The sequence below is a fragment of the Procambarus clarkii genome, chromosome 20 (assembly GCF_040958095.1).
Source record: "Procambarus clarkii isolate CNS0578487 chromosome 20, FALCON_Pclarkii_2.0, whole genome shotgun sequence".
NCBI lineage: Eukaryota > Metazoa > Arthropoda > Malacostraca > Decapoda > Cambaridae > Procambarus > Procambarus clarkii.
In genome coordinates, this window is record NC_091169.1 from 37,002,500 (window position 1) to 37,014,948 (window position 12,449).

Below are 12,449 nucleotides of genomic sequence, written 5' to 3' on the forward strand. Positions count from 1 at the left end.
ATCATGCAAGACAACAGTCTATAGCTACCAGAGCCTTGTAACACAATAAACAGGGGTTACTAAGGTCATACAATGCAACACAACAGACTATGGCTTCCTGCAACATTACATTTTGTTGCTCCCTGAATCCTACAGTGCAACAGTATGGGCTATTTTATTCTCATAATACAGTACACATTACTATTTGAATTATGGATATCAATAGTTTGGGCTACTATATGTGTGGAACGTGTGTCATGCGCCACAACAGTCTGGAGTACCTGGGTGTCTGCTGGGAACGTTGGTGGCTTGAGGGCCCCGTTGTCCTGGGCTGGCTTCGTGACCAGCACCTGCAGCCCCAGCACGGTGGCTGATCTTCGGTCTTACACCCGATTTAGTGATGGTGCCCAGTGGCGTGAGGGAGGCGGTGGAGGAGTCACCTGCGGAGACTAAGAGTTACATGGATGTCCTCCGGAGGATGAATTAAGGCAGGAGCAGACTCTGAAGGCACCCGACTAGGCTACCAGAATACACGCATCAGTTTTCTACCATAGTAAATACCTTGTGCTTAGTTATGATTGCATTTTCCAGAAACCATATTTTGCAGACAAGTTTTTAAGATAAAACTTAAAAGAATGTCAAAATATTACTTGTAGCAGCCGCCTAGCTGAATAACGTACTATAAACAAATACGGCAACGAATACACAGTATGCGATGAATATACAAGGAATTTTTTTAGCGTAAGGGCTCAAACTGTCCAAATGGGATGGAATTTACTATACTGTAAGGGAGTTACGTACCTTATAAACACCTACCCGATCACTCGTGAGGAAAAATTGGCTTCTCACACTTACAATAGTTCCTCTTGGACCGAAACGAGGTTGTCTCATCGAACCTTATAAGACTATACACAATAAATACAAAATCTCTTTTGGTACTAACAAAAAAACTTATATAAACTAAATCGTAATTTTCAATCCTAATTAACGTGAAGAATTTTAGGAACCTTTGTTTTACCGTTGTCATCCATGCCCGAGAGTTCCACGCTGGTTGTTCCAGATATAACTATGGGCTAAAACAAATCCACAAGGGCCATGAAGAGGATTCGAACCTACGTCCGAGATCATCCCAGACGCTGCCTTAATCGACTGAGCTATTGAGCATGATCAATGGGATGATCTCGGACGTGGATTTGTTCATTGATGCATCACGCAATTGTGATTTCTGTGTATAACTATAGGCTAGTTGTGCACACGCGAGTACAGGCTGTCTAGCCGTGACGGTACGAGTACCTGTGTGTGCCGGGCTAGGGGCGTCGTCCACCAGGCCTCTGCGGGAAGGTGTTGGGTCAGAGGGTTGACGGGGTGCAGGTTGCTGGGGCTTCCTTGGCGAGGCTGCTCCTACCACATCAGGGCCGGCTGGCCTCACCACGCTACTGAAAAAATGTAGTTGTAGTTCAATTTATGGTGAAATTTAAGGAAAAACTATTTGCTATGTTCTACTAGAATTCACAACGTCTTGTTATCTTATTTGCAATTGTAGTTTACGGGTAACTACATGTACCAGATGGCTATAAATGAGTGTGTTCCAGCTATCAAGATATCTCTACCCTTACAGACGAGTAGTCACAATAACGTGGTTGAAAAATGTTGACCAAACCACACACTAGAAAGTGAACAGACGACGACGTTTCGGTTCATCCTGGACCATTCTCAAGTCGATTGTGTGCCACAATCGACTTGAGAATGGTCCAGGATGGACCGAAACGTCGTCGTCTGTTCACTTTCTAGTATGTGGTTTGGTCAACATCTCTAACCTTGTTGGAGGCAGGGTGGATGGTGGAGGGAGCAGTGCGAGGGTGGCAGCGGTGGTGTATCTGGAGGTGGACGGCAGCAACTTGGACGGCCGGAACTGAGGCTTCTGTGGCTGCTTCTCCACAGGAGATTGTGGACGTTCCTGCGGACGTGGGTGAGGTCTTTGTGGGCGTGGCTGGTGTGTGTTTTGGTGTGGTGGAGGCACTAGCGGGGAGCCGCCAAGAGGTACCGGGTGAGCGGCGCTGTAGTATATGACAGGTTCTCTGGAGATAACATGATCGTTGTCATAGACACTTCCCTGAAACTATGGTAAGTTCTGTACCAGTCTAACGTTCTCCAATACATGTTTACCTATTAGTCCAATTGGCTATGCACATATGCGCACCCATACACAAACATAAGACACCTGCATGAATGCACACGCACACACACATACATACACGAGCGTACTCACTAACCTTCACAAACATGAAATAATTTTACCCACCAATTTTTTTTACCCAAATACCCATTCACGCCTGCTTTTCTTGTTTTGTATAATTTATTATGTGCCCTATTATGTGGGATACTTTGCTGTTTATTTATATACAAGAAGGTACATTGGGGGTTAAGAGAGTACATAATAATGATGATGGATTTTACATTCTTATAAAGCCACTAGCACGCATAGCGTTCGGGCAAAATAGGCTATGATAGGCTACTTTCTGCTGGCAAATTTAGGAGGAGCTCAATTGAAGATGACTACTGACCTGGGGTGGTGATAGGCGCCCATGGAGAGGCTAGAGGCCCCGAAGTTGATGGAGTGTGGCTCTACCCTCCTGATGGGGGCAACACCTGACCTAAAAAGACAAATTTTCGGTCACGTGACAAGATTCGAACCCTGCGTCGCACCCATGTCTCACGTCTCATACCCGTAAAGACACAATACTTAATCCCGCATTTGGGAATGATTATACGATCACCTAGTATAATATTCCTGTTCCTGAATAACAATTTCATTTGTTAATGGGTGGTAACTTATTTTCTGACTGCTTATGCTTCCAAAGTATAGAAAGTGACTATTCCATAAAATAAGCCAACAAAAAATCGAAATCCGTAAACAAAAAATCGAAATATGAAAAAAAACAATAAATCCGCCAACAAAAAATGTCAAATTCCATAAAAAACATCCATAACTTACCTATGAGAGTAAGAGAGTACACATAACTTACTCGTGAGTGTGTGAGAGTACACATAACTTACCCATGAGTGTGAGAGAGTACACATAACTTACCCGTGAGTGTGAGAGAGTACACATAACTTACCCGTGAGTGTGAGAGAGTACACATAACTTACTCGTGAGTGTGTGAGAGTACACATAACTTACCCATGAGTGTGAGAGAGTACACATAACTTACCCGTGAGTGTGTGAGAGTACACATAACTTACCCGTGAGTGTGTGAGAGTACACATAACTTACCCATGAGTGTGAGAGAGTACACATAACTTACCCGTGAGTGTGTGAGAGTACACATAACTTACCCATGGGTGTGTGAGAGGTGTGAGGGCCGGGGAGCGCCCACACGCAGGCGGGCGCCAGGGTAATTCTTGCGGTATTTGGACTGGTCCGGGAGCAGCCCCTCCGTCAGTCGTGGAGGCGGCAGGTCTGAGGGAGTCATAAACTGTCAAGTCAGGTACTGACAATGTTTACATCCTGCAACATTCATATACTTATTTTTATACATGGCGGAAATGTTTACAATACTATTACGTCTCCATCAGAGGATACCCCTAATGGTTTAGGCCTGTTTGTTTACCAAAGGTTTCGTTTCCAGCCGATGTATTGAACTAAATACATCTTCGTATTGAACTAAAACTAAAGTATTCAAGTGTACTTGCAAACTAGAACCTCAGATTAAAACTGGGCTGATGATTCAAGGTTAACACTGAGACAAGGAGAATTGACCAGATGAATGACTCTCCTGTGAATGGCATCGCGAATTTTAATGGTGGAAGAAGTGAAGTAAAATATCGTTTGAACCTGAAGTGAATTCCATTCTTATTTGAAACAGTCTTCAATTCTATATAACAATCTTGGCTTTGCGATTATGGAACGAATACGTTACGGTAGGCTATTTAACTTTTCGATATCTTATACTCAAATAATCCAGTGCCAAAGCAACATGTAGCTATAGATTTTTAGGCACAGGGGGAGTTATCAAGCTCCACATATATACTGTTAGTTATGTTCATATTACTGTATTCACAATAACCATAGGGCAGACGACACATTAGTAAAGATAAATATATTCAATAGCTTCTGCTGAAGTTATCAAAGAAAATGAATTTCCTAAAACACAAAGAAAACGAAGTAAATTGTAAGATTAGATGGATAACAAATGTATATTGATTCTTTTAACCAAAATTTCTTTATACGCGTATAAGGAGCTGTGACATGTTTAGACCCGATAATTATACGTACTGGCAACATAAAAAATCCACTAGACAGTGTGATATCGAATAGATATAGAATATCATACATAATAGGGTAGCAGCACATTGCTGTGTATACCTAAGCTAGTTAATAACAAAATCTTTTAACCAAAATTTCCGACTTAATACTACTAACATTTAGGGGATAAATAAATACTCATGTATTCATCTAGGTTACCACCTTGCCCCAACTTTTCTTAGTTGTTTGTACATAATTTATCTTTCGAGATATTCCTGAAAATAACAACTTTCAATGTTACATGCCCGAAACGCTTTGCGTAATAGTGGCTTTAGGCATTGTATGTACTAGCTATACCTATAAGTTAAACAATCCTTGTAAATATTTATTGTATGTATGTACCTTACCTAAATAAAATTGTATTGTATTGTATTACACATTTGTGGAAATAGATTTAGATTTTTTATTCAGGTAAAGGTACATACATCGAGTTACATACATAATGTTGGATTTAAACAATAAAGATGCAAATTGATCAAATGGAGGTACAGAGCAAGCTTGTCAACAATAACTTCATTCCAATGTACAAAGTTGTGTTGATATCTGCCACTGCGATAGCTTAGCCTCATGATATGAATATTTTGACCTTGGGTGGGAGGACCTCGATATATGTCTAACATGACATACAGAAATCACAATAGCGCGATGTATCAAATGAACACATCCACCCTGGTTTGTGTCTCGGAGAGACGGCAGGATCCAAGTAAGTTAGGTACAACTTCTGGTTTCAACTCTTTTTGACCATGTCGTAGCTCAGTCGATTAAGGCAGCGTCTGGGATAATCTCGCACGTAGGTTCGAATCCTCGTCACGGCCCTTGTGGATTTGTTCATATGCCTAACATGTATATATATACACACAGGCTGCTTGACCCCCGACAAAATTAATTACTGGTTGATACCTGGTTGATGGGGTTCTGGGAGTTCTTCTACTCCCCAAGCCCGGCCCGAGGCCAGGCTTGACTTGTGAGAGTTTGGTCCACCAGGCTGTTGCTTGGAGCGGCCCGCAGGCCCACATACCCACCACAGCCCGGTTGGTCCGGCACTCCTTGGAGGAATAAATCTAGTTTCCTCTTGAAAATGTCCACGGTTGTTCCGGCAATATTTCTTATGCTTGCTGGGAGGACGTTGAACAACCGCGGACCTCTGATGTTTATACAGTGTTCTCTGATTGTGCCTATGGCACCTCTGCTCTTCACTGGTTCTATTCTACATTTTCTTCCATAACGTTTACTCCAGTACGTTGTTATTTTACTGTGTAGATTTGGTACTTGGCCCTCCAGTATCTTCCAGGTGTATATTATTTGATATCTCTCTCGTCTTCTTTCTAGTGAGTACATTTGGAGGGCTTTGAGACGATCCCAATAATTTAGGTGCTTTATTGCATCTATGCGTGCCGTATATGTTCTCTGTATTCCCTCTATTTCAGCAATCTCTCCTGCTCTGAAGGGGGAAGTGAGTACTGAACAGTACTCAAGACGGGACAACACAAGTGACTGTATTAAACTGTATACTGTATTAAATTTAATTATATTTTAATTGCAATACTTTAGAACGAATATATATATATATATATATATATATATATATATATATATATATATATATATATATATATATATATATATATCGTACCTAGTAGCCAGAATGCACTTCTCAGCCTACTATGCAAAGCCCGATTTGCCTAATAAGCCAAGTTTTCATGAATTAATTGTTTTTCGACTATCTAACCTACCTAACCTAACCTAACCTAACCTAACCTAACCTAACTTTTTCGGCTACCTAACCTAACCTATGAAGGTAGGTTAGGTTAGGTTAGGTAGGGTTGGTTAGGTTCGGTCATATATCTACGTTAATTTTAACTCCAATAAAAAAAAATTTACCTCATACATAATGAAATGGGTAGCTTTATCATTTCATAAGAAAAAAATTAGAGAAAATATATTAATTCAGGAAAACTTGGCTTTTTAGGCAAATCGAGCCTTGCATAGTAGGCTGAGAAGTGCGTTCTGGCTACTAGGTACGACATATATATATATATATATATATATATATATATATATATATATATATATATATATATATATATATATATATATATATATATATATATATATGTCGTACCTAGTAGCCAGAACGCACTTACCTAGAACCAGAACGTATATATATATATATATATATATATATATATATATATATATATATATATATATATATATATATATATATATATATATATATATATGTCGTACCTAGTAGCCAGAACGCACTTCTCAGCCTACTATGCAAGGCCCGATTTGCCTAATAAGCCAAGTTTTCCCGAATTAATATATTTTCTCTAATTTTTTTCTTATGAAATGATAAAGCTACCCATTTCATTATATATGAGGTAAATTTTTTTTATTGGAGTTAAAATTAACTTAGATATATGACCGAACCTAACCAACCCTACCTAACCTAACCTAACCTACATATATAGGTAAGGTTAGGTTAGGTAGCCAAAAAAAGCTAGGTTAGGTTAGGTTAGGTAGGTTAGGTAGACGAAAAAACATTAATTCATGAAAACTTGGCTTATTAGGCAAATCGGGCCTTGCATAGTAGGCTGAGAAGTGAGTTCTGGCTACTAGGTACGACATATATATATATATATATATATATATATATATATATATATATATATATATATATATATATATATATATATATATATATATATATGTCGTACCTAGTAACCAGAATGCACTTCTCGGCCTACTATGCAAGGCCCAATTTGCCTAATAAGCCAAGTTTTCATGAAATAATTGTTTTTCGACTACCTAACCTACCTAACCTAACCTAACCTAACTTTTTCGGCTACCTAACCCAACCTAACCTATAAAGATAGGTTAGGTTAGGTTAGGTAGGGTTGGTTAGGTTCGGTCATATATCTACGTTAATTTTAACTCCAATAAAAAAATTGACTTCATATATAATGAAATGGGTAGCTTTATCATTTCATAAGAAAAAAATTAGAGAAAATATATTAATTCAGGAAAACTTGGCTTATTAGGCAAATTGGGCCTTGCATAGTAGGCTGAAAAGTGCGTTCTGGCTGCTAGGTACGACATATATATATATATATATATATATATATATATATATATATATATATATATATATATATATATATATATATATATATATATATATATATATATATATATGTCGTACCTAGTAACCAGAATGCACTTCTCGGCCTACTATGCAAGGCCCAATTTGCCTAATAAGCCAAGTTTTCATGAAATAATTGTTTTTCGACTACCTAACCTACCTAACCTAACCTAACCTAGCTTTTTTTGGCTACCTAACCTAACCTTACCTATAAATATAGGTTAGGTTAGGTTAGGTAGGGTTGGTTAGGTTCGGTCATATATCTACGTTAATTTTAACTCCAATAAAAAAAAATTGACCTCATACATAGAGAAAAGGGTTGCTTTATCATTTCATAAGAAAAAAATTATAGTAAATATATTAATTCAGGAAAACTTGGCTTATTAGGCAAATCGGGCCTTGAATAGTAGGCTGAGAAGTGAGTTCTGGCTACTAGGTACGACATATATATATATATATATATATATATATATATATATATATTATTAAATATGACCGAAAAAGTAAGATTAATAATTTTAACACGAATTTTCTCAATCTTTCGTACATTATGCTTCACTGTTGGAGGTAAATCAAAAATCACTTCTCCAAAATTCATTTTTATTTCTAGTCTGACGCGACACGGGCGCGTTTCGTAAAACTTATTACATTTTCAAAGACTTCACAAATACACAACTGATTAGAACTTGCGTTTCCCTGATTTTATATCTACATTTGAGTGAGGTGGGAAGGGTGATGTGGCATTACATTTGAGTGAGGTGGGAAGGATGATGTGGCATTAACACAAGACAGAACACTAGAGGATATTAATAGGGTATTAAAAGTATCAACACAAGACAGAACAGAAACAATGGGTATTGAATAGAAGTGTTTGTAGAAAGCCTATTGGTCCATATTTCTTGATGCTTCTATATTGGAGCGGAGTCTTGAGGTGGGTAGAATATAGTTGTGCAATAATTGGCTGTTGATTGCTGGTGTTGACTTCTTGATGTGTAGTGCCTCGCAAACGTCAAGCCGCCTGCTATCGCTGTATCTATCGATGATTTCTGTGTTGTTTACTAGGATTTCTCTGGCGATGGTTTGGTTATGGGAAGAGATTATATGTTCCTTAATGGAGCCCTGTTGTTTATGCATCGTTAAACGCCTAGAAAGAGATGTTGTTGTCTTGCCTATATACTGGGTTTTTTGGAGCTTACAGTCCCCAAGTGGGCATTTGAAGGCATAGACGACGTTAGTCTCTTTTAAAGCGTTCTGTTTCGTGTCTGGAGAGTTTCTCATGAGTAGGCTGGCCGTTTTTCTGGTTTTATAGTAAATCGTCAGTTGTATCCTCTGATTTTTGTCTGTAGGGATAACGTTTCTATTAACAATATCTTTCAGGACCCTTTCCTCTGTTTTATGAGCTGTGGAAAAGAAGTTCCTGTAAAATAGTCTAATAGGGGGTATAGGTGTTGTGTTAATTGTCTCTTCGGAGGTTGCATGGCTTTTCACTTTCCTTCTTATGATGTCTTCGATGAAACCATTGGAGAAGCCGTTATTGACTAGAACCTGCCTTACCCTACAGAGTTCTTCGTCGACTTGCTTCCATTCTGAGCTGTGGCTGAGAGCACGGTCGACGTATGCGTTAACAACACTCCTCTTGTACCTGTCAGGGCAGTCGCTGTTGGCATTTAGGCACATTCCTATGTTTGTTTCCTTTGTGTAGACTGCAGTGTGGAAACCTCCGCCCTTTTCCATGACTGTTACATCTAGAAAAGGCAGCTTCCCATCCTTTTCCGTCTCGTAAGTGAAACGCAGCACGGAACTCTGCTCAAATGCCTCCTTCAGCTCCTGCAGATGTCTGACATCAGGTACCTGTGTAAAAATGTCGTCAACATACCTGCAGTATATGGCCGGTTTCAAGTTCATGTCGACTAAGACTTTTTGCTCGATGGTACCCATGTAGAAGTTTGCAAACAGGACACCTAGGGGAGAACCCATGGCGACCCCATCCACTTGCTTATACATGTGCCCATCCGGGCTCAAGAAGGGTGCCTCTTTAGTACAAGCTTGGAGTAGTTTCCTCAGAATACTTTCTGGCATGTCAAGAGGAGTACAGGCTGGATCACGATACACTCTGTCGGCTATCATTCCGATTGTCTCGTCCACAGGTACGTTGGTAAACAGCGATTCTACGTCCAACGAGGCTCTTATCCCTGTGGCCCGTGCGCCCCGCAGTAAGTCCACAAATTCCTTTGGAGACTTCAGGCTGAAGGCGCAAGGAACATAAGGAGTCAGCAGGCCGTTGAGTCGCTTCGCCAATCTGTACGTGGGTGTGGGTATCTGGCTAATGATTGGCCGAAGTGGGTTTCCAGGCTTGTGCGTCTTGACATTTCCATACGCATATCCAGGTTTATATTCCCCAATGATCTTTGGCAGGTGGAGTCCGGATTTCTTGGCGTTCACAGTTTCGATCAGTTTGTTGACCTTTGCTTTTAATTCGGCTGTAGTGTCCTTCGTTACCCTTTGGAACTTAGTTTGGTCAGAGAGTATGATGTTCATTTTCGCCAGATATTCGTCTTTTTTAAGAATGACATATATTGGCGACTTGTCACCTCTCCTGACAACTATCTCCTTGTTCTCACGAAGGCTTTTAGCTGCCGCTCTAAGCTCGGGGGACAGTATGGTGCTTCTGTAGTTGCCTCGATTCTTTCCTCCTTCTGCAATAAGTTCTGCTGTTACAAGTGGAGTGTTGTTAACGCATACGTCGACCGTGCTCTCAGCCACAGCTCAGAATGGAAGCAAGTCGACGAAGAACTCTGTAGGGTAAGGCAGGTTCTAGTCAATAACGGCTTCTCCAATGGTTTCATCGAAGACATCATAAGAAGGAAAGTGAAAAGCCATGCAACCTCCGAAGAGACAATTAACACAACACCTATACCCCCTATTAGACTATTTTACAGGAACTTCTTTTCCACAGCTCATAAAACAGAGGAAAGGGTCCTGAAAGATATTGTTAATAGAAACGTTATCCCTACAGACAAAAATCAGAGGATACAACTGACGATTTACTATAAAACCAGAAAAACGGCCAGCCTACTCATGAGAAACTCTCCAGACACGAAACAGAACGCTTTAAAAGAGACTAACGTCGTCTATGCCTTCAAATGCCCACTTGGGGACTGTAAGCTCCAAAAAACCCAGTATATAGGCAAGACAACAACATCTCTTTCTAGGCGTTTAACGATGCATAAACAACAGGGCTCCATTAAGGAACATATAATCTCTTCCCATAACCAAACCATCGCCAGAGAAATCCTAGTAAACAACACAGAAATCATCGATAGATACAGCGATAGCAGGCGGCTTGACGTTTGCGAGGCACTACACATCAAGAAGTCAACACCAGCAATCAACAGCCAATTATTGCACAACTATATTCTACCCACCTCAAGACTCCGCTCCAATATAGAAGCATCAAGAAATATGGACCAATAGGCTTTCTACAAACACTTCTATTCAATACCCATTGTTTCTGTTCTGTCTTGTGTTGATACTTTTAATACCCTATTAATATCCTCTAGTGTTCTGTCTTGTGTTAATGCCACATCATCCTTCCCACCTCACTCAAATGTAATGCCACATCACCCTTCCCACCTCACTCAAATGTAGATATAAAATCAGGGAAACGCAAGTTCTAATCAGTTGTGTATTTGTGAAGTCTTTGAAAATGTAATAAGTTTTACGAAACGCGCCCGTGTCGCGTCAGACTAGAAATAAAAATGAATTTTGGAGAAGTGATTTTTGATTTACCTCCAACAGTGAAGCATAATGTACGAAAGATTGAGAAAATTCGTGTTAAAATTATTAATCTTACTTTTTCGGTCATATTTAATAATATATGTCTACAGGAAAGACTGCTACCAAAATATACTAATATATATATATATATATATATATATATATATATATATATATGTCGTACCTAGTAGCCAGAACGCACTTCTCAACCTATTATGCAAGGCTCAGTTTGCCTAATAAGCCAAGTTTTCATGAATTAATTGTTTTTCGACTACCTAACCTACCTAACCTAACCTAACCTAGCTTTCTCGGCTACCTAACCTAACCTAACCTATAAAGATAGGTTAGGTTAGGTTAGGTTCGGTCATATATCTACGTTAATTTTAACTCCAATAAAAAAAAATTGACCTCATACATAAAGAAATGGGTAGCTTTATCATTTCATAAGAAAAAAAATAGAGAATATATATTAAATTAGGAAAACTTGGCTTATTAGGCAAATCGGGCCTTGCATAGTAGGCTGAGAAGTGCGTTCTGGCTACTTGGTACGACATATATATATATATATACTCAGATTTTACATTACACTTGAACTCTGTTCAGGACTAAAATATACTTCGTGTTCAGTAAGGTATTGTGGTGCATTAGTAACCTCGAGCGGCGCCTTACGCCCAAGAACTATCCAACGGCAGAAGGCAGACTATCCAACGAGCACCGCAGACGGCCGGGGCTGCCAGCACACGTCCGGGGCACGCCCCTGGCCAGTCGCTTGAAACCCGTGCAGGTGTCCGATGTTCCCGCTTGATAAACCGCGATAACGCTGCCGTGTGCTCGAAGCTGGTGGTCCACGACTTACTAACGGCGATGGAGTGGTACGTTAGTGAAGTGGTTTATGGAGAAAAGTGATACAATTGACCGCAACGACCTACAGGAGTGTCTTGCTATAGGTCAGTGATGTTTGTTGATGCTAGTCTGGTTGTTCGTTGGGGCAGGCGGACAAACTCACCCGTGACAGCTCGTTCTCATAAATAAAAAACAAATGTTTATTAATTCAGCGGCCAAACTCTATGTCTGTGAATGTAAAATACCTTTCATGTGGCCCCACACGGCTATAATGTTTGAGAGTAAGGAGCTGGACACAGAACTGATCATGTTTCATTATTCTGTTGATCAATCCTTTTTACTGTATTCGATTCCTAGCACTTAAGTGCTTCACCTACGTGCTATTTGTTTTTTTTT

General features: G+C 39.7%; 1 protein-coding gene and 1 long non-coding RNA gene across 3 annotated transcripts in view; one reads left to right on the plus strand and one right to left on the minus strand.

Moving 5' to 3' along the window:
- Positions 1-12,449, minus strand: part of LOC123755335 (uncharacterized) — a 47,490-nt gene that overhangs the window by 6,685 nt on the left and 28,356 nt on the right. Inside the window, exons 3-7 of one of the 2 annotated variants that reach the window (XM_069327879.1) lie at positions 3,316-3,439; positions 2,544-2,633; positions 1,797-2,057; positions 1,273-1,412; positions 261-419 (exon numbers count right to left, since the gene is read on the minus strand). In XM_069327879.1, the coding sequence (XP_069183980.1) occupies positions 261-419; positions 1,273-1,412; positions 1,797-2,057; positions 2,544-2,633; positions 3,316-3,439 (774 nt within the window). Of the gene's footprint in view, positions 1-260; positions 420-1,272; positions 1,416-1,796; positions 2,058-2,543; positions 2,634-3,315; positions 3,440-12,449 lie in introns of both variants that reach the window. The other variant, XM_045737871.2, reaches the window with a different exon arrangement.
- Positions 11,892-12,449, plus strand: part of LOC138366661 (uncharacterized) — a 133,657-nt gene continuing 133,099 nt past the window's right edge. Inside the window, exon 1 of the long non-coding RNA XR_011229214.1 lies at positions 11,892-12,157. This is a non-coding gene — a long non-coding RNA (uncharacterized lncRNA). The remainder of the gene's footprint in view (positions 12,158-12,449) is intronic.